This window comes from Lycium barbarum, chromosome 6 (genome assembly GCF_019175385.1).
Source record: "Lycium barbarum isolate Lr01 chromosome 6, ASM1917538v2, whole genome shotgun sequence".
Classification (NCBI taxonomy): domain Eukaryota; kingdom Viridiplantae; phylum Streptophyta; class Magnoliopsida; order Solanales; family Solanaceae; genus Lycium; species Lycium barbarum.
In genome coordinates, this window is record NC_083342.1 from 6,780,026 (window position 1) to 6,802,528 (window position 22,503).

The window sequence follows — 22,503 nt, forward strand, 5'->3', positions numbered from 1 at the left end:
AACTATCATACAAAGGGGAATTTGGACAAAAGGTATTATTCGTCGCTATTTAAACATTGTCCCCTGTTTACACATTTCTGCAATTCGAGTTCAAGTTCTTGATGGCTCTTTCATTCCTATTGTATGGAATGCTTCAGCGAGTGCCCGACTTGAGAATTTGCTTCAGATGATTCGCTTAAGTGTCTTCACAAAAGCTTTGAGATTTTTAAGAAACTACAAACCGGTAAAAACTAATCAGCACCTAGTGTTTACACCAAATCATTATATTATTTTCCCCCAGTCTCATGTCTAAATTAACTTGCTAAGAAACTAGCATTTTCATTGGAGACTAAAGAAAGTATACAGTACAAATACTACCTTATTAAACAAAAATGTCATAGATTTGTGTATAAATGCTACATTTTCCCAGTTCTGGGTCCAATATGCACAAACTCAAGGAGTGCACAGAGGGCAAATATGATTGTAAAAGTGAGCGGCACGTTTACAATATCGCTCATTCCACATGGAATGGGAATAATTAATCTCGTCGTTGGGGGCAAAAAAATGTGATTATAAAGCATAAAGTAGGTTGGTGTTCGTCCAGTTTGAGGAACGATCCATATTGTGTACTTCTGGATTTAGTGATATCGATCCAAGAACTTTTCTATCAAGACTGAAAATGTCGCAAAGCCAGCACAACCCATGCACGCAGCTTTTGGTCCACCTGAAACGAAATGGGATTGCAGTATAAATAAAAAAAATATGCTTGATAGAAATAACAAATCAAATCGCAAACAGTCCGGTTACTTGCTTCATCAGCCACAAGGCTCAACTCTACAAGCAAATTTAGAATAGCCGATATTCTTTAGCCTCATCTGGTTTAGTATACTACATACTACTCCTGGAATGAGATCAGGAAAATGCAATGATCTGTAGTGAACTCCTTATTCCAGTAATCCGGATGATGGTGCAGGCAATAAGAGAGAAAAAGGATCTAATGTGCGTCTTAACTACAAGTTAGATCGCGGGAAAACCAACTCAGTGAATGGAATCTCTGAACCGGTAACTTGAAATCGGGGCAAGCAGCATCTTGATAGTTGAAGGAGAACGTTCTATTTAAAGTTCCCTGACACCCTGGGATAAAATGGAATCTAAAATACTTGACTGGGATTCTCACATTGACTATAGGCTTTCCTTAAGAAAACAAAAGCAAGCATGAATCGTTTCCATTATATCTTTTGAAAGTAGCCCCAACACCCCACCGCCCTTATTTGCCCCCTTGTCCTAAAGTAATTCAAAGGACAAACGCTAAAATCAGAAGAGCATCTGTGTTAAATGGTTACACTGCCACGTGCCACTTCCAGCCATTAATTTTCGGAGGGGAGAATATATATATCGTATACAATACTGTGGTCAGCAATGTTATCAACACAAAAAACGCCTGAAATGAAGGAGAGACCGCAATTCAATTAGGCAAAAGATTTAAGTCAAATAGCAAGCAGACCAAATACACTTTATCGGTTCAGAGATGAGCAGTACTTTATATAGCTCAAGAAAATAAAATAGGGTAGTCGAGGTGCGCACAAACTAGCGCAGACACCACAGTTATTAGAAAAAAAGATACAAGAACTTGACGCCTTAATCCCATTATCCCAAACTAGTTGGGACTAGCTACAATTGTTTCAACTGAGGCCGAACTCTCCTCTCAAATTGTTGGATGCACTCTCGCTGTTACGTAGCTGAAACCACCTATGACATGAGTTACATTCTGATGAAAATTCCCAGATATTCTTTCTTTTGGTTTCTTTTCAATGTGAAACTACTATCTGCTTGTCTCTATATGAATTTCAAAATTGATGGAACTCTATCTAGACAAAAAATTATACTAATCATGTAAGATATGAAAGTATATCTATTGAAGATTCCTCATGGTCAAAGTAACAAACGTTACCTCTAGCTGATAATGTGCCTCCTGTTACGCACCCTGCAACTGCTGTATTTGTCATGTCATGCTTTGCTCGTACCTTTGAACACAAGACAAGAAAACAGTTATGACATTTGAGTTTTAGAATATTTGAGTAGTATCTGATTCTAATTGTGAGAATGATTTCCAACTTCTCTTCCATCATTCCAAAATTTAAGAGGAATTGTAAAACGGCCGCTGCAGAATCCCATATGGTTATCATCTTCTAAGGATCAAAAGTACCTTCTCAACAGTACATTCAGCAGCAGAGAAAACCAACCCCATAACAGCAAAAGTCTTGCAGGAACTCCAACTCCTTCGACCCATCTGCTTTGCTTGGTATACAATTTGCTGCCTAGTAGTCATTTCCTCTTGCATTATTGGGTTATCAAGTGCACCAAGAAACATACCCATGAACAACCCAAGTCCTCCTCCTACAAAACAAAACGATGTGTCAACAGATGAACCCCAAAAGTAACCTCTCAGCAAATTCCATAAACATCGACAAAGATATCAATTCAAGCAAGTTACCACTTACCAGAAAAAAATATCCAATTAGATACAAACAGAGGCCATGAAACGAGATGCCATTCACAAATAATGACACTTGATAAAGCGTGTAAGATAAGAGGAATCAAGCTCTCTCATTCTCAACAAGATTAAGTCTAAAGACTCTTGGATTACCTCTTGACACTTGTCACATAATTATGACATCAAACAGAGAAAAATTGTCATGCTTTTTTTCATAAAGAGAAGTATTATTTTCTTTATATTAAGCATTGCAAAAATGACATTTTGGACAGTTCATCCACTAAATAAAGACTGAACAATTCGACACAAATATTCATTCAACTAGGAGAGAGATCCACCATGCCTTGTGATTAAAGCATACCCATGACTCCGCTTACAACACTACGGACTGCACAGTTGTTCCAAATGTCTTGGCCCCTTATTTCCTCCACAGTAGGCATCCGAATAGGCTCGATCTGGGGTTTCTGAGGTTCTTGGGAGCTTGATTGCGCGTCATTTGATTCAGTTGCCGGATCACTCATAGCAGCTCTGATAGAATAAATCTGTAATTAGTTCAAGAGAAGTAGATTGAGCCCCCTCATTGAGAATTTCCCCTACCAGGAGCTTGGAATTAAATGCACTGAAGTTGCAATTTTGTTAACTGTATTTAGATAAATATCAGCATCAGCTGAAAATAAGAAAGTTATGAATCTTTCACTCGTACGATAGTAAAAAGTTCCAGGTTCAAGAGTCCAGACTAAGCATATTGAAATAAAATTTTCTCGTATTAAGTTGATCAAAATTCTCAGAATGGAGATTGACCAAAAAACCATTGTTGTAGTTGTTAAAGAATAGCACCGAGAGAGTGCAACGGATAAGTAGTACAACCCTAAAAATATGCACTGCTAACCATGTACGTAATCAAACTTTAGAGAGAAACTACTCTAAGCTTAAGTTCCTTTAATCCGAATACAAATTTAAAATTTCAAACTATGTCTGCATCATAACCATTTATGGAACATCAATCACGTCCAAATAGTGATATCTGATAATAGTACAGTCCATATTCAGTATTCATTGCAATAGATAACGACCGAAATGGATACGTGCAACATGAAATTTGAGGTAGACGTCGGTCACCCGGAGTACCTCATTTATGAAATACCAAATCGGTAAACCAATCAATCAGAAGTTCAGTATTATGAATACCCACAAATAAATTCAAAGCCTCTTCATTGACGCTATTCCGAGAATAACTAAAAAGTAAGAGATTGTTCAGAGAAACTCTTTCGGAATTTCATCAAACAGATGGTATGCGTTGCAATAATCAGAAACGAATGCTTGTGTTTCTTCTTCCAAATCTATTGTGTGTGAATGAGAACAATAAGGGGTCGTTTGGTATGCTGGACAAGCATAAATAGTCCTGGAATAAGAATTTAGATTATCCCTCGTTTGGTTACTACTCCTGCGATAAGTTATACCAGGATTAGAAATAGTACTGGGATAAGTTATCCGGCCAAATGGTGGAATAATAGTACCCGGAATAATTATCCCTCCGCCAGGTCCCTTAAACCCCTTTTCTACTAAATAAGGTGGAGGATATTTTTGTAAACAAACAACTTCTTCTTTGGAATTATGCAATACTCCCTCCGTTTCAATTTATGTGAATTTATTTTCTTATTAGTCCGTGCCAAAAAGAATGACCTCTCTCTATATTTGAAAACACTTTACCTTTATGCAATGATTTATAGCCACACAATATATGTGACTCATTTAACATCACATGTTTATAAGCCTTTTCTTCTTTCTTAAACTCCGTGCCCAATCAAACAGGTTCACATAAATTGAAATGGAGGGAGTACATGTTATTTTTAATTCAACAAAGCAAACAGTCAATAAGAAAAATAATACCAGGATAACTAATTACAGCATAACTAATCTCAGTATAACTAATATCAGGATAACTAATACCAATATAACTATTAACTAATATCAAGATAACTAATACCAATATAACTATTAACTAATATCAGGATAACTAATCCCAGCATAACTATTAACTAATATAGGATAACTAATCCCAGCATAACTAATATCAGGATAACTAACCCCAGCATTACTAATCTCAGCATAACTAATATCAGGATAACTAATACCAGTATAACTATTAACTAATATCAGGATAACTAATCCCAGCATAACTATTAACTAATATAGGATAACTAATCCTAGCATAACTAATATCAGGATAACTAACCCCAGCATTACTAATCTCAGTATAACTAATCTCAGCATGAAACAACCCTTAAGGGGTTTGTAATGGATTCTTGAAAGGAGAAAACGACCTTAAGAACTACAACATTTTGTCAAACACCTAGAGTGCATTTCGAAAGTAAAACTATAGGCCCCCAAAAAAAATGTCATGATTGCTCAAACATTAATACAAAGCCCTTTTTTTTTTTTCCTTCCCTCCCATAGGAACAATAGAAAATGTAGATCTTAGAACATTGAAAAAAATTTAAAAAGCAAAGAAACTAACTTACCTTTTGGGTGAGTTTAGTGAAGTTGATGATGTTTCAAGTTTCAAATTTTATCTCAATTCATGTAGAGATTTCATATATAGTGAGTAACAAATATGGGTAATTGTAAAAAGAAAGAGAGGTAACTTGTATGGGCGGCAACCGGCGTTACGGCTGTGTAGGTTTTAGTTTTATTCAAAATGGGTCGTTTGCACTTTTGTCCCTATTTTGTGCTGGTCTTTGATGTTTGTTCCTCAAGAAAACAATTTTTTTGTTGACAGAAGATTATATTTTCAGGGTCATTTGCCCTTTAAATGGGCTGGTCTTTAATCTTTTTCCCTTCAAAATCGAACTTATGCCTACAAGAGGGTATAAGTTACGCATTATAGTATTCATAAGTTATGCTCGCGTTCTTAAAGAACTTATGTTCCGCTAAGCATAAGTTCGATTTTGACAGGAAAAAAATTAAAGACCAGCCCATTTGAAGGGCAAAAATTAAAGACCAGTCCATTTGAAGGGAAAAAAATAAAGACCAGTTCATTTGAAGGGAAAACTGTGCAATTACTTCATATTTTCGCATCATAATATCCCACACGTTATGTTCTGCGCCCTTAAAAAACTTACACTTCCCTAGAAATGAGTTTGATTTTAAAGGATAAGATTAAAAATCAGTCTATTTAAAGGATAAAAATTAAAGACCCTCCCATTCAAAGGACAAAAATTAAAAACAAGCCATTTGAAGGGAAAACTGTGCAATTTCTTCCTTCAAAATGGGTTTATGGGTTTGGACTTAAGAGCTGTTTGGAGCCATAACCCAAATACAAAATGGGCTCAGGAGATACTTCGAGGCCAATATTCGATTTTGGGCTCTTTAATTTTGTACTGGGCAATTTGCAGGATTATCGTTCGCTGGGGGTGGTCTTTAATTTTTGTCCCTCAAAATGTTGGTCTTTAACTTTTGTCTTTCAGGCAAAATTTGTACATGATTAGAATTTGCAAATTTTTGCCTTAAGGCCAAATTCTGCCTTGCAAACACAAATTTGCAAATTTTGCAACTTCTGGCTTTGGATTTTTTTTTTAATTGAGCTGGAGTTCGAACCTACAACCTTGGGGTATTAGGCGAAGGGTAAAACTTAAAGACCACCAATTTGAAGGGCAAAAATTAAAGACCACCCAAAATGAAGGGAAATCCGCTCCAAAAAAAGTTTTGCACCCGCTTTTGATTTTGTGTGGAAATTGACGGTTTCAAATTAATGAAAATTTCTAATTCTACAATATTTAAGCTACGTGGGAGAGATGGTAAGAGATGTCGGCAAGTGGAACAACAAATAGATCAACGGTAGTACATAAGTCATGACAGATTGATATGACTTCATGATATATTCAACTTAGTTATCTTATTAGATTACTCATAATTCATGTTTGTCGTCATGATTTCAAAGCTACAAATTAAAAATACGTTACAGAATTGTGGCATGTCAGTCATAAAAAATGATTATGACTTCATTTTTTTATTCAGCCTAGTTATCATGTTAGATTACTCATTAATCAGGTAGGTTCGTCATGATTTCAAGGCTACAAACAAAGAAAATTAAAAAAAAAAAAAAGTTTTAGAAGTGTGGTATGCAAGTAATGATAAATTAATTATGACTTTAAGTTACATTTAACCTAATCGTTCTGTCGGTCCATTCACAAGTCATATCGGATCGTTAATTTGAAAGTTAGAAATAAAAAGATGAAGAAATATGTTTGAGAACTATAACATGCCAGCGGTACGATAAATACATACCGAAATGGTTCAAAGATCGCCACTATTAACCCACCGATCTACACTTGGAGAGTCAAATTACTTTTGAAGGCTGCCAAAATTGTAATAATATTACGACAAAATATCAAGTTTTAAATTAACATGTATTCCGACTCCATCTTAGGAGATTTTGCATTTTCTACTAAAGGAGACTCCAATTCCAAAAACTCGAAACTCGAGCCGAGATAGGTGAAGATTATTTATCAATTATCATTCTACTCTACCTTTGATGTTGAGATGTCCAACTCATATACTTCACTTTCAAGTTGAAACAATCGGTGACATCACTCTATATAAGCTATGCTTAATTTATACTACTTATCAGATTACTTATTACGCGTTCCAATCAATCAATTCATCAACTTGTAATCTCAATAACAATAATAATACTAAGGGGTCGTTTGGTTTAAGGACTCATTAGTCCCGGGATTATAATCCCGGGACTAATTTATCCCATCTATTGGGATTATTTTATACCATCTAAAAAAATGGTATAAAATAATCCCAGTATAAGTGGGTTAAGAAGGTATAAGCTGGGTTATTCCAGCACTAATTTTTATATCATGTTTGGTACAAGATATAAATTTATCCCAACACTAATTTATACCTTATACCAAACATGGTATAAAAATTAGTGCTGAGATAACTCACCTTATACCTTAAACCAAAAGACCCCTAAAAGTATCTTTGTGTGAAAGGTGAAAGTTCATAGAAGACTCTCCCAAGGAGAAGGAGATGACAATTTGATCTTCACTGTGTTGAACAAGATTACGACAAAACATTGGGGACCATGCTGTTGTTTAAGGTCAGAATTTGGTGAAACTTAGCTTCTATGTATGTCTTTTTCCTCTTATGTATTTTTCCCTTTATGTCTTCAAATTGGTTTAGAAAAGACTCCCAATTTGGCTTCATGTGACTTTAATGGGTTTCATTATAACTTATTAGAATTTTGGCCATAGATTTCAAATATTCTTTTATTATTTGAAATTTATGAAGTTGGAGTTGCAGATGAAGTTGTGTTTGATTATACTTTTTACAAAGGAGAGAAGAGAGAACTTTATTTGAAATTTATGGAGATGGAGTTGGAAAACATGTTTGGACCAATGTTTTCAAATTTGAAATCTAATTTTAAGTTGGATTTGAAAATTTTATAACCAAACACTGATTTTGAAATAAAGTGGAAAAATATTCTGAAAAACAAAAAAGAATGATTCTCATGGCCAAACGGATACTCAAAGCTAAGGATATTAGTTAGAACTCCCTCAGTTTAATTTATGTGACACTGTAATTTGAATGGGCACGAAATTCAAGAAAAATAATTTTCTTGAAACTTGTGATTTATAATATGTCATATATTCGTATGGTTATGAAAAAAATTGAAATTTATGACATTAAATTTGTTATAACATTTGTAGTTGTTATCAAAGCTTTTCATAAAATGTAAAATGGGAAGTGTAAAGCTATTTGTTTCCAAATATGAAAGTGTGTCGTTCTTTGTGAACGGACTAAAAAAGAAAGTGTTACATAAACTGCAACAGAGAGAATTGTATATTTTGTTCACAAGACATATTCAAGTACATTAAATCATTTAAAAAAGAAGAATTAAGCTAAATAGCCGCTCACCCAACCACTTAAGGTAAAACTAACCAACAGATGTATATTATGTGAATAATTCATGTGTAATGTGTTAATATAATCGTGTATAATTAGTATATAATTTAGGCTTAATACCTAGATGGACCCTTAAACTTGACATGTTTTGTAAGATAGGCATATAAACTTATAAGGTGACCAGATAGACACTTAAACTTACTCAAAGTGTATTTTTCAAGTTTTTCAGTTGTTTTGAAAACAAAAACTATATTTTTCAAACACTCACAATTTTCATGGCCAAACAAGCCCTAAATATATCACAAAATATATTTTTTTAAAATGCAAAAATAAGGCAAACGCATATACATGAGACTATAAATGTGCACTTAAACCAATAAATACTCGCTAATCGTAATTTTGCAGCTTTCAATTAACTCGGATTTTTTTTTTACACTTGAATAATTAAAAAACAATAACTTTAACCAATAAAAATCCTTAAAAAAAGAAATTTCAAATTAAGAAATTTCTAAGTTCAGTATTTCAAGTGTAAAAGAAATTTCAAATTAAGAAAACTGTAAAGCCGAGAAGAAAATCCTTAAAAAAAAAGAAATTTCTTAATTTGAAATTTCTTTTTTTAAGGATTTTTATTGGTTAAAGTTATTGTTTTTTAATTATTCAAGTGTAAAAAAAAATCCGAGTTAATTGAAAGCTGCAAAATTGCGATTAGCGAGTATTTATTGGTTTAAGTGCACATTTATAGTCTCATGTATATGCGTTTGCCTTATTTTTGCATTTTAAAAAAAGTATTTTGTGATATATTTAGGGCTTGTTTGGCCATGAAAATTGTGAGTGTTTGAAAAATATAGTTTTTGTTTTCAAAACAACTGAAAAACTTGAAAAATACACTTTGAGTAAGTTTAAGTGTCTATCTGGTCACCTTATAAGTTTATATGCCTATCTTACAAAACATGTCAAGTTTAAGGGTCCATCTGGCATGTTTAAGGGTCCTACTATGAAAACAATAAATCCAATAGTGATCCCGCCAGTTGTTAATGTAAAGATTCATCGGGAATGGGTACCTTAAACCAAGAAAGTAACTAGTATATTTGGACAGTCTTGTTGGAGGAAGTTTTTTGGAAAAAAGGTCTTTTTTCCCTTGAAGAACAAGCATTTAGATATGAATCAAATTTTGGAAAAATATTTAAAACAATTATTTTGCACAAAAAAATTTAAATAAAATAATTGTAATTTTTGTCAGACCTTCAAAAAAACTTTACATGGTCAAACATATATGTCTGTTAGAAATTATAAAATTAGATTTCACTTTCCTTCAAAGTCATCGTAACTGGTTGGTTTGGTAGCTATGTTATTATGTAATCTTTTTTTATATTTATTTGGTAATAATATGTGATTATGTAATCTTTTGTTCTTTTTTGCATATCATAAGTAAGAATATACATTAATTAATTCATTTTTAAAAGACACGTCGTTACTAATAACTACAAGCATGAAATTCCAAGAGAATATCAGATTTTCCTTAATCAACATTGTCTCTTCTTTTATTTTTATACAATGGTACTTGATTGGATATTTTTTAATATATGTATTTAACTTACACTTTATATAGTTTGTCTCGGAAGAAAATCTCTTTTTTTTTTTTATTAAAACTACAAGTTTGGTTAAATAAAATATCTCATTATTGTTTTAAATTTAAATAGTTATCTAGATTTGAAAACTTTGAAAGTTATGAATCTTACATACGGTAATATTAGTAAAATATTATCAAACAATTTCCAAGGATTTAAAATAATAAAAACGTGGTAAAAGTTGGGATGTGAAAATAGTCTCTTACAAAATACAAGATAGGATTGTGTACCGTAAATTCTATTTGGTACAAGAAATTTTTTATAATTACCTCATGTTGTGTACCAAATTGCTTTTATGTATATGACTAATATTGGGATGGCTTCATCATTAGTTCGGCAAGATCTACTTTTGTAGTCTACTATAAATTAACAAGATCGGTAAAAGTTAATATAGAAAAATTGTAAAAAGAGAGAAAATCTTTGTGAGATTGAATGGAGCTATAACCCCCGAGCTAATTGGAGCATGCATAGAGTAATCAAATTGTTTGGATATGTAATTTGAATTTCTCAAGTTATATTTTATCTTATAGACATAAAAGCCCTACAAGTTGTGAAAACCATAAAAAATTTCTCAATTCTTATACAATCTTACCAAATAAGCCAGTGATAGTTCATAACAAAATTAATACGTTACTAGAAGACTTTTCTAAAAAATACAACATCAATTAATCAAACTTTAGTTCAATAAAATGGAAAATTGACATGAGTTGTAGTGTAACTACTCTTTAATCTGATACTCCCACATGGTTGGTACGAGTAAATTTATTATAAATATACTACCAACTTGTAGATCTTTTAATATTTGATATAAATGGTTGGTAAACATGATTGATAAATATATATACCAACTTATGGATCTATTTTTACAAAATATAATCTTATGGGTCAATTTTTACATTTAAAAAATTTGAAATCATGATTTGAAATCCCAAATCATGCTTTTTTGGATGATTTGAAATTTCATGTTTAAACGCCTATTAAACATCCTAAGATCCTTTTCTGAACTTACTTTTCTTTTATTCAATCGTAAATGACATAAAAAGGTTGAGAAAAGGATCAAAATCATACATTATGTTTGGGTTTGGATCAAAATCATACATATTCTTTCACATGGAGCACTAATAGTACATTATGTTTGCATAAGTGGTGCACTTTTAGTCAAACTCCCAAATATTTTTTTAGAAATTTAACTGAAAAAGAACAAAAATGCCCCTGAACTTTTAGAAAAGGTATAAAAATACCCTTTATTCATCTATTTTGCTAAAACTACCCCCAATTCAATTTTTTGGCTCATTTATTCCCCTTGACTAACGGACAACACTAATTTTTTTTTTTAAAAAAAATTTAAATTGCACATGACATTTTATTACTAAAAAATTGATTTATTCTTTTAAAAAGAAATCTGAAAAATCATTATTTATAGAATAAGGAAAAATAATTTTTCAACATCCATTTCTTTAAAAAACATATGTAGTAAGCCTTTTATATATATAAAAAACAAAAAAACAGAATTGGATTTTCATTAAAACATGTGAAACTTTTTTAAATTTGGAAAACTTTTTTTTAACGGATGGAAACTCCATTTTTATTTTTAGAAAATTCAATTTTTAAATCTGAAAAACTGATTGTTTTTTTAAGTAAAATGTGCAAAACTAATACTCCATAATTTTCTTCTAGATTTAAAAAAAGATAGTTTTCTGGTTTTTTTTTAAACACAGTTTTTCCATAAAAAAAATATTTTTTTTTCAGATTTTTATAAAAATTCAATTTTTCACATTTTGAAAAGAAAAAAAATTAGTGTTGTCCGTTAGTCAAGGTTTTACTCGTTAAAAAAAAGTTTTCCAAATTTAAAAAAATTCCACATGTTTTAATGAAAATCCATTTATATATATATATATATATATATATATATATATATAAAAGGCTTACTACATTTGTTTTTCAAAGAAACGGGTGTTGAAAAATTATTTTTCCTTATTCTACAAATAATGATTTTTCAGATTTCTTTTTAAAAGAATAAATCAGTTTTTCAGTAATAAAATGTCATGTGCAATTTATTTTTTTATTTAAAAAAAAAAATTAGTGTTGTCCGTTAGTCAAGGGGAATAAATGAGCCAAAAAGTTGAATTGAGGGGTAGTTTTAGCAAAATAGATGAATAAAGGGTATTTTTATACCTTTTCTAAAAGTTCAGGGGCATTTTTGTTCTTTTCCGTTAAATTTTTAAAAAAATATTTGAGAGTTTGACTAAAAGTGCACCGCTTATGCAAATATAATGTACTATTAGTGCTTCATGTGAAAGAATATGTATGATTTTGATTCAAACTCAAACATAATGTATGATTTTGGTCCTTTTTTCTCTAAAAAGGTTCCTCGTTAATTCTAGAGATATACCTTAGATTCTCAGTGGGTAAGTGATAACCTTTTGACAATATGATAAGGTACCTAAAAGTACCTAAAACCTTTGATATTGTGAATTATTCGTTCCACTTGCAGCCACCAAATATATAAAATTATTTTTCCCCATCAAAGATACACCATTATTGAGTATTAAAAAGTGAAAAGCGAGACTTTGCTAGTGGAATCTTCTTTTGATACTTAATTATTAAAATATAACTATCTTTTATTACAAAAAAACACAGAAAAAACAAAAAGAATCGTGTAACCACAAGCAACTTCCTGGTCAAACAACCTAGATACAGTTGTACAGAGTCCAAGGATCCCAGCAAACCACATTTTTTGTCACTTTTAGTTGCAACTTACTTGCAAACAAATCATGATAATATAAAAATAATACCACCAATGGAAGCGGTGGGATGTGCATAAATTCTCCAATATTAACTAAATGTCTAGAGTTCGATCCCTCAGAGAAATTCGTAGTGAGCAGTTGATTTACGCAAATGCCCTGTAGCGAGCAGTTGCTTTATGCAAATGACCTTTTTTACAAGCCCCACCATCAATATGTTAAAAGTTAGGCTTAATACCTAAATGGACCCTTAAACTTGACATGTTTTGTAAGATAGGCATATAAACTTACAAGGTGACCAGATAGACACTTAAACTTACTCAAAGTGTATTTTTCAAGTTTTCCAGTTGTTTTGAAAATAAAAACTATATTTTTCAAACACTCACAATTTTCATGGCCAAACAAGCCCTAAATATATCACAAAATATTTTTTTTAAAATGCAAAAATAAGGCAAACGCATATACATGAGACTATAAATGTGCACTTAAACTAATAAATACTCGCTAATCGCAATTTTGCAGCTTTCAATTAACTCGGATTTTTTTTTACACTTGAATAATTAAAAAACAATAACTTTAACCAATAAAAATCCTTAAAAAAAGAAATTTCAAATTAAGATTTTTTTTTTTTTAAGGATTTTCTTCTCGGCTTTACAGTTTTCTTAATTTGAAATTTCTTTTTTTAAGGATTTTTATTGGTTAAAGTTATTGTTTTTTAATTATTCAAGTGTAAAAAAAAAATCGAGTTAATTGAAAGCTGCAAAATTGCGATTAGCGAGTATTTATTGGTTTAAGTGCACATTTATAGTCTCATGTATATGCGTTTGCCTTATTTTTGCATTTTAAAAAAAATATTTTGTGATATATTTAGGGCTTGTTTGGCCATGAAAATTGTGAGTGTTTGAAAAATATAGTTTTTGTTTTCAAAACAACTGGAAAACTTGAAAAATACACTTTGAGTAAGTTTAAGTGTCTATCTGGTCACCTTGTAAGTTTATATGCCTATCTTACAAAACATGCCAAGTTTAAGGGTTCATCTAGGTATAAGTTATGTAATATAATCTTTGGGAATCACTCTTTAGGACAAGTTAGACGCTAGTCTATAATGTTTGTTCTTATATTTCTCAATCTTACAGATAAAATAGTAGATTATTTAAATTTTAGATCGTAATCTAAATATTTTCTCATAAAATTTTTTATTTATTCAAAAGAGATCTTTAGATTTAATCTAAACAGTTGTTCTAAAAAGAGAAAACGGATAAAGATAGCACTTTCTCCTTTATATATACCGAATGCCAAGTGATTATTACCAAAATGAAAAAAGAAAAGAAAAAAAAAAGCTACAATACTAAATAATGGTACCGAATTCGAAAGTTGTCGCAGGAAAAATCCGACATAACTTAAGACGGGTTAGTCATAACAATATTATAATAATAGTCATAACAATAATAATGACTAAGAATGAATACAAAATTACAAAAAGTATACTAGTGGTCACCATTAAGTCGATCTCATGTGAAAACGTGTCAAAGTATTGACAGGTGATTTCTTTGTTGTGTACATTAATGAATAGCTTGATTGATAGTGATAGTGATAGTGATAGAGATAGAAATAATGCCAATCTTGTCCTCCTTTTCCTCTATATAAACAATTAACCTCATAATCCTATATAGTAAACCTTCTTCAATAGTCCTTCAAAAAAAAAAAAAAAAACTATTACAGAGAATTCAAGAATGGCAGTGAAGAATAAAGAAAATGTTGGGATTTTGAAGAAATTGCCAGCTTCTAATAAGGTGTGTTCATTTGGGAGCAATGTGAAACAAATAGCTGAAGATGATCCAAGAAAAGTTGTTCATTCAGTGAAAGTTGGATTGGCAATTGCTATAGTCTCATTGTTCTACTATTTTGAACCATTGTATAATTATGAAGGATTTGGTGTTTCTTCAATGTGGGCAGTTTTGACTGTTGTCGTCGTCTTCGAATTTTCTGTTGGTAAGTTTTCCATTTAATCGTAGGGATAATTTCTCGTATGATCATCATGTTTTATATTATAATTGCATCAAGTCATTAAACTATTTTTTTGTAACGAAAAAGTATCATCATATATAGGATTTGAAGGGCTGTGTTTCTTCATATTAGTAAGTTACATAATTTCTATCGAACTATTTGTACTATGTGGGAAAATTACTGCTATAAAAAAAAACTATTTTTTTTTTTGTAACGAAAAGTATATCATCATATAGTATAGGATTTGACGGGTTGTGTTTCTTCATATTAGTAAGTTAACATAATTTCTATCGAACTATTTGTGCCATGTGGGAAAATTACTATTGTATAGATAATTTTCTGAAAATACTTTATCTACTTATCGTAGGAGTATTATTTTTTGTTGATGTGAAGGGTTGTGTTCATATTAGTAGGTTATAGAATTTTTATCAAACTATTTACCATATGGTGGAAAAATTACTACTGTATGGTAAAAGATAATTTTCTGAAATTTCCTTACATATTATCCATTGGATTCTGTTATTGATTTGAAGGGTTGTGGTCCTGAATATTAGTAGATTGTAGAATTTCTATCGAACTATTTGTATCGTGTTTCGTGTGCAAAAATTATTATCCCATAGTTGCCTAAAAATATATTGTAGCTTTAATCAAACCATTTAAATAGCTTCCTAGAAATAGCTGCCTGCTTGTTTCATATTCTCCATTGGATTGTCTTGCTTGATTCTCTCTTTTAGATTAGTATTTATTTTAATATTCTACAACAGAGATAATCACTCAACTTTTGCCTAAATATTGTACAAAGTCACTAAATAATTATTTATAATCAAAAGAACATCGTGAGAAAAAAAGATGTTATGAATTAACTGAACCATATATATATTTATTTTTTATTTTTTGCAGGAGCAACACTTGGGAAAGGAGTTAATAGAGGACTTGCAACATTTTTAGCTTGTTCATTAGGTGTTGCAGCTCATAAACTTTCTACCTTTTCAGGGTCAGAGAAAGTGCAACCAATAATACTTGGATTATCTGTTTTTTCAGTAGGTAAATTGATAGTTTAATATTCTTAATATTTCCTCAGTGATCTACATTTTTCTTTAATTTTGTCTTCTTTATATAGAGTTTTAAGTTATATATACGTGTAAGAAGATTTGTATAAATGTCTTTCTTACACTGACAATAACTGTAACTCTATTTTTAATAGTATGAACGCCTAACAAGTTTCATGATTGGGTTAAAACAGCTACAATAGCGACGTTTATGAGATTCATACCAAAATTGAAGGTGAGATATGACTATGGAATTCTCATTTTCATCCTAACGTTCTCTATGATCTCCGTATCGGGATATCGAGACCATGTGGTGCTCGACAAAGCTATTACTAGGGTGACGACTATTCTCATTGGGGGTGCAGCTGCGATCTTGTTTAATGTGATCATATACCCTGTTTGGGCTGGTGAAGATCTTCATAATTTAATTGCCACAAATGTCGAAAATCTTGGACTTTCCCTTGAAGGTACATCTTGTCCTTAATTTTGATTCTCTTACATTTAATGTAGTAATTGTAGAGAAAAATGACCACAACCAAACTCAACCCCAAAACTAGTTGACGAATTGATGATTGCCACCCCATATATAAGATAATAATAACAGGCTATATATTCCCTGAGATAATAGCCCAAATGTGACACATTTTAACATCTCGAACGCTAAGAGTTGAATACCTAGAGCATACAATATGACTGACTACATGTTCAATATTGGGTAAAACAAGAAATAAATGAGTTCGATTCTTATACCAGATAAAAAAAAATGGACTTTGAATCGAACTCAACCTCAAAATAAATTCATGAAGTGAAGATTGTCAATTGCATCATGTATATATAAGGAGACAACGGCCTATCTTGTCAACCAATGTGATATTTTAGATATTATTGTATTTTAGAATTTAGATATTATCAGAAGGTTGTAGTCCTGTGAAATCATACTGAAATGACAAAATTTTAGAAAAAATGGGGTTTTCTCATTTTGGCAGGTCGGCTGGAATTAATTATGGGCTCTAGTCAAGATATACAAAACCGATTATATATATAATAAGTATATTTTGTGTATATATATGTATAATATATGTATATTTATACTTAATATACAAAACCTGTACATTTACTGGCTATTATTTATTTGAGCGGTCCAAAAGTACAATTATCCCTATATAAAATCATTTAGTGTACTAAAAATTTGTTAGGAGTTGTACAAACAAATGCCAGATGTGTACCAACAGCTAGTGAAATTGGTGGATGAGTCAATGTAACGTACTAATACTACTATATACATTTTTTCCCTCCTAATATAATCAAGCAGTTTTATACTAATAGTATATGTAATATGTATGATTTTATATAGTGACGTGATTCGTTTAGTCAAAATTTTCTGTTTATTCAATTTTGTTGCATTAATTTACAGGATATGGAACTAAATACTTCAAGAAACTAGGTGTCAAGTCTGAAGAAGAACTGGAGAGAATATCTCTTGAGGAATACAAATGTGTTATCAACTCAAAAGCTGGTGAAGAAAATCTGGTTAGTTGGCAAACAAATTAAAACCTGAAATAAAAAAAATAAAAAAACAATTAACTCAATATAGAGTTATAATAATATTGCAATTTTGTTCCTGTAGGTCAATTTTGCAAAATGGGAGCCACATCATGGCAAATTCAGATACAGACATCCATGGGGACAATACTTGAAAATTGGAGATCTTGTTCGTGAATGTGCCATCAACATCAATGCTTTAAACTCAGATCTTAGCTCCTGCAATATGGTAATTATACTAAATTAATACATCCTCAATAATTAACATGTTACATCTATTAAAGAGCTAATTTCGACTTAAGTAGTTATGTAAACTGATCATATAAAGAATTTTTACACCATCCACTACTAAAAAATCTCTATTTTCCCACTGAAACATGTTCAGTGGTTATTTCCCACTGAATGTCGATGGGAAAACCCTAACTAGTAGTTTTTCACATGGAAAAAGTAGGAAGTTTCCCAGTGTTTTAATGAGAACCTGTTCCCAACAATGCGTTTTTCAGTGAGCTGGTTCGATGAGAATGAAGTGGAAAAATCATGTGTTATAGCATAAATTTCCCATTGAATATCGGTGGGAGAAATTTCTGTTTCTAGTAGTGATCTGTGCAACTCGATGGATTATAGCAATTAGTTATTCCTCTAAAAAAAAAAAATTAACTAACTATATCAGGCTTGTTCCGAATAATATACATGTTATTGTTGGTCAAATTAACCTAATGGTATAAAGAATCTATAAACTATCATTGTATAAAACAATAGCTACATGCCCAAAGCATCTCCCGTCTATGTAAAATCCCGGGAAAAAGCCACACCCCAAGGACTCGGATGTAATGCAAGCATTCTACCCTTAAGCAAACATCATTCACTGATTCCATGGATCGAACTGCTAACCTATATGTCAAACAAAGACAATTTTACTGTTGGTGTAAGGCTCCCCTTCGTGTATACTATCAGTATACATAACTTAAACTGACTTTAAGTTAATTTATGTACAAAGAGGAGCCTTTGAGCAACATTAAAGTCTCCATGGGCCTATAGGTTACTCATACGAGTTGTGGAATCAGCCATTGATGCTTATGTCGGGACAGATTGCTAACATCACACCCCCTCGGATGCGGCCCTTCCTCAATCCCTACATAAATATCATATGCTTCCTACATCGGTCTTCCCTTTTTATATATGTACTATCAGTTTATAGAACTTAAAACGGATTGTAAGGTAACTTATGTTATACTTTTTTTTTTTTTCAGACACCAGAGGGAAGGAAAAGAATTCAAGATCCATGCACAAAGATGAGCATGGAATGTGGTAGTGCACTGAAGGAAATAGCAAGGTCAATGAAGACAATGACCCTTTATCCAACAGCGGATTCTCATATTCTAAAGGCAAAAGCAGCAGCTGAAAAACTAAGGTCCATAATTAGAAGTGGTGGTTTAATTGAAGAAGCAGAGTTGCAAAAGCTACTTCCATCAACAAGAATTTCTTCACTCTTGCTAGATTTAGTCTCCAATTCTGTGGAAATTGTGGACTCTGTGAATCAACTTGCTGTTCTTATGAAATTCAAGATTTTAGCATCCAAACCAAAGAGATTTGGGAGCAAGAGTAGAATCCCAAGTGGCAATATTGGTGAGGCCCATCTTGTGGTTAATGTTGAGTGAACAAGGGTGAATATATAAGGTCTACATTGATGATATCATTGTAATTTTCGAGGATCAGTTACACACGGTTCAAGACTTGCTGATCCATATCTGAAGCTCGATGGTGGATAATGGATTATATTTGTTCCTATTCATCCCTTTTTACACTTATTAAATATCAGGCTTTTATGTCTATATGGCAATGTTTGAACAAGTGATGTACGCCTAACTCATACATCAAAGATATGTTTTTATTACTAGACCAAATCCCCCGGGCTCATTGTAAAAAGAGTGAGATGGTATGAAATGAAATATAAACTACTTCTGAGTGAATAAGGTCAACATCGTAAACTTCGAGAATCAGTGACGCACAGTTCGATACTCGCTAATTCATGTTTGAAGCTCGATGGATGTATAATGGATTTGTTCCTATACCTTTTTGGGGGAATTTCAGTAATATACAATTTAGCACACAAAATTACATTTGCATAGCCATATTTTTAAATTACAAACCTATGACCCAACAAATTATGGCCGTAACTTGTATATACAACAATGTATAACTTTATACACCTACTGTAGACAATGTATAAACCTCGTATAAAAATGTATAATAACATATAAGAGTTGTTTATACACACTTCTACAGTGTTATGTAGTGTTATACAGTGTTAAAAGTGTAACATAATGTATACACACTTTACCCTTAAAAAAACACCAACAGTAGAAAGAGATTTGGAAGGAAAAATAGCATCTTGGAGTTTGATATTGGGGGGGGGGGGGGGGGGGGGGCTATCTCGGGTAATTATTTTTTTTTAAAAATGGGATGGAGGCAACAAAATGTAAAAAAAAAAAAAAAAAAACTATGGCCATTTCGGGTAAATACTTTACCCAAAATGCCATAGAGTGTTATTTTCCCATAGCTTTTTACACTTATTAAATATCAGGCTTTTGTCACTATGATAGCGTTCGAACCAGTGATGTACGCCTAACTCATACATGAGCAATATATTTGTATCACTAGACAAAAGCCCCGAGGCTCATTGCAAAAGAGTGGGATGATATGATATGAAATGAAATATAAACTACTTGTGAGATAAAAAGGTTTTCAACGTTGATTTTGCATTTTTCCCTCATAATATTTTAGGAAAGGAAGAACGGAATTATTTGGAAACGGCTACTTCTCTTGTTCCAACTTCTGTGAGTAAAAAATGACACACTTCTAAATTTGGAAACAATTAATTCTCTACAAATGCCTTGTTCATGGAAAAAAATTATAACTATGATTAGAATTGGTGCTTTAATTGAAAAGCAGAATTGAGGCAGCCACTTCCATCGACAAAAATAGGTTCACTCATGCCAGGTTTATTGTCAAACTCAGTGGAAATTGTGGACTCTATGAATCAACTTGCTAGTCTTATGAAATTCCAGAGTTTGGCATTGAAACCAAAGAGGTTGGAGAAACACATGTCGTGATTAATATTGTTATGTGAATAAGGTCAACATTAATGAAATTATTTTAGTTTTCGAGGACCAGCCATGCAAGGCACGAGATTGGTTGATTCATGTTCCAAGCTCGATGGATGGATAATGGATCCGTTCCAATACCCTTTTACGCTTATTAACTATCAGGATCTTGTTTATGCAGTAAAATATGAACGTGTAACGTGTGCCTAATCCGCATTTCAACGATGTGCTTTTGTCACTAGATCAAAGTCCGGGGGCCATCGTAAAAAGAGTAAGATGGTATGAAATGAAATATAAGCTACTTGAGAGATAAAAAGGTTGTCAAGAATCAAGATCGGTTCTTTTCTTCTTTATTTATTTATTTTTATTTTTCATAATATTTTAAGATAGGATGAGCGTAATTATTTGGAAACTATTATAGATCTAAGTTTTTTATTCAGAGGCAGAGCTACAATATTAGATCAGACAAATTCAGTAGTTTTTGCTTGGACTCCATGTTTATATTATGAAATTCATTAAATATGTAAAAATATTTAATTGTGAGCCAAATAACTAAAACGAGCTATGAATTTGACAGCAATTTCAGGAACCTGTAAACTTTAAGGGGTTGTTTGGTGCATGGTATAGGCTGGGATATTCCAGCACTAATTTTTTGTACCGTATTTGGTAGGAGGTATAAATTTATCCTGGGATATATTTATACCTCCTACCAAACACGGTACAAATGAAGTCTTATCCTAAGGGTGGGATATCCCACCTTATCCCACTTATCCTGCGATTATTTTATCTCATCTCCCAGATGAGATAAATTAATCCCGGGATTATAATCCCAAGATAATTTTGGCTAACTACCAAACGACCACTGAATCTTGACTCTGCCGCTATTTTTATACTGGTTAATTTTTACCTAGTAATATATAGTCCTCTAAATTTGTTTTTGCATCATGTATCTTAACATATACCAACTCACTATCACCTGCCAGATCCAATCTTAATGTTGCAAATTCAGCACCTGTGGATGCAGCTCATTCCTCTTCTTTTTGTCCTCAAACTCTAGCATGATGTCTAGTATACTTGACATTAATGTATTCTTATTATTATGATATTCTCGTAAAAATATAGAGAATAGGGATAAGGCATTATTACCCTCTGAACTTTGGTCAAAGTTGTTACGACACACCTTATCTTTTCAGGGGTCCTATTACCTCCCCCAAAACTTTTTTAAAACGGAATAATTACTACCCTAAGTGCTGACATGGCAAAGAGAGTGTATTTCACTCTCTTTGGGAGAGTGAGAAGCATAAAATCTGACACGTGTCATTTTTTAATTGGGTACTCAACATTTAATTACACCTAATTAATTATCATTAAAGCTTAAAGTTTTTTCTAAACTTAGTTTTTCTAAATATGAAAAAAAAATCTAGTTTTCCAGATTTAGTTTAAAATAACGGGTTTTTCCAAAATTTTATAAAAAATTAATTTTTTCACATTTTGACAAGAAAAAACACTTTTTCCAGATTTAAAAAAAAAATCTAGATTTTATTTGAAAAATAAAAGTGTCCTGAAAAGAAATGAAATCATGAAAATCTAGTTTTTTTAAGACATTAAAAAAAAAACATTTTTTCCAGATTTAAAAAAAAAAATCCATGTATTCAGTTTTTTTTTTTTTTTTAAAGGGTTTTAAAAAAATCAAATTTTCAGATTTTTTTTAAATATTCATTTTTCAGTTTTTTTAAAAGAAAATTCAGTTTTTCATTTTTTTTTTAAAATATTGTCACATAAGCCAAAAGAATTTAAAAAAAAAAAATAGAAAACAAAGAAATATACATGTGGCAAGGAGAGTGTATGTCACTCTCCCAAAAGAGAGTAGATATCCAGTTTCAAGGTGATAACTATTCCATTTTAAAAAAGTTCAGGGTCTTAATAGAACCTCTGAAATGGTAAGGTGTGTTGTAGCAACTGCGGCTAAAGTTCAGGGAGGTAATAGTGTCTTATCCCTAGAGAATTTGTTACTAGCTTGAATAGGCATTAAGAAACAGA

General features: G+C 31.6%; 2 protein-coding genes across 4 annotated transcripts; one reads left to right on the forward strand and one right to left on the reverse strand.

Moving 5' to 3' along the window:
* Positions 1-340: 340 nt before the first annotated feature.
* On the reverse strand, positions 341-5,252 carry LOC132600642 (mitochondrial import inner membrane translocase subunit TIM22-4-like). 3 transcript variants are annotated; one of them, XM_060313945.1, is made up of 5 exons: positions 4,996-5,243; positions 2,835-3,015; positions 2,186-2,376; positions 1,931-2,003; positions 341-703 (listed from the first exon to the last, which is right to left on the reverse strand). In XM_060313945.1, the coding sequence occupies exons 2-5, from the start codon at positions 2,992-2,994 to the stop codon at positions 618-620; spliced, it is 510 nt and encodes a 169-aa protein (XP_060169928.1). In that variant the 5' UTR covers positions 2,995-3,015; positions 4,996-5,243; the 3' UTR covers positions 341-617. The 3 variants fall into 3 exon arrangements, with proteins under 3 accessions (XP_060169928.1, XP_060169927.1, XP_060169929.1); XM_060313944.1 differs by having other exon boundaries at positions 2,835-3,001; positions 4,996-5,242; XM_060313946.1 differs by lacking the exon at positions 341-703 and adding an exon at positions 1,444-1,728 and having other exon boundaries at positions 2,835-3,001; positions 4,996-5,252.
* Positions 5,253-14,424: 9,172 nt separating this feature from the next.
* Positions 14,425-19,338, forward strand: LOC132600643 (aluminum-activated malate transporter 2-like). Its single transcript, XM_060313947.1, has 6 exons — positions 14,425-14,753; positions 15,669-15,812; positions 16,012-16,284; positions 17,232-17,347; positions 17,445-17,588; positions 18,610-19,338. The coding sequence occupies exons 1-6, from the start codon at positions 14,495-14,497 to the stop codon at positions 19,015-19,017; spliced, it is 1,344 nt and encodes a 447-aa protein (XP_060169930.1). The 5' UTR covers positions 14,425-14,494; the 3' UTR covers positions 19,018-19,338.
* Positions 19,339-22,503: the final 3,165 nt, after the last annotated feature.

Excerpts from the sequence above, each read along its gene's own strand:
- LOC132600643 (XM_060313947.1), top strand. The coding sequence starts at position 14,495 with ATGGCAGTGAAGAATAAAGAAAATGTTGGGATTTTGAAGAAATTGCCA. Across the intron at positions 15,813-16,011 it reads ATTATCTGTTTTTTCAGTAG|CTACAATAGCGACGTTTATG; the intron begins GTAAATTGATAG and ends GGGTTAAAACAG. Across the intron at positions 16,285-17,231 it reads TCTTGGACTTTCCCTTGAAG|GATATGGAACTAAATACTTC; the intron begins GTACATCTTGTC and ends ATTAATTTACAG.
- LOC132600642 (XM_060313945.1), bottom strand. The coding sequence starts at position 2,994 with ATGAGTGATCCGGCAACTGAATCAAATGACGCGCAATCAAGCTCCCAA. Across the intron at positions 2,377-2,834 it reads TGTTGTAAGCGGAGTCATGG|GAGGAGGACTTGGGTTGTTC; the intron begins GTATGCTTTAAT and ends TTTGTTTTGTAG. Across the intron at positions 704-1,930 it reads AGGCACATTATCAGCTAGAG|GTGGACCAAAAGCTGCGTGC; the intron begins GTAACGTTTGTT and ends ATTTCGTTTCAG.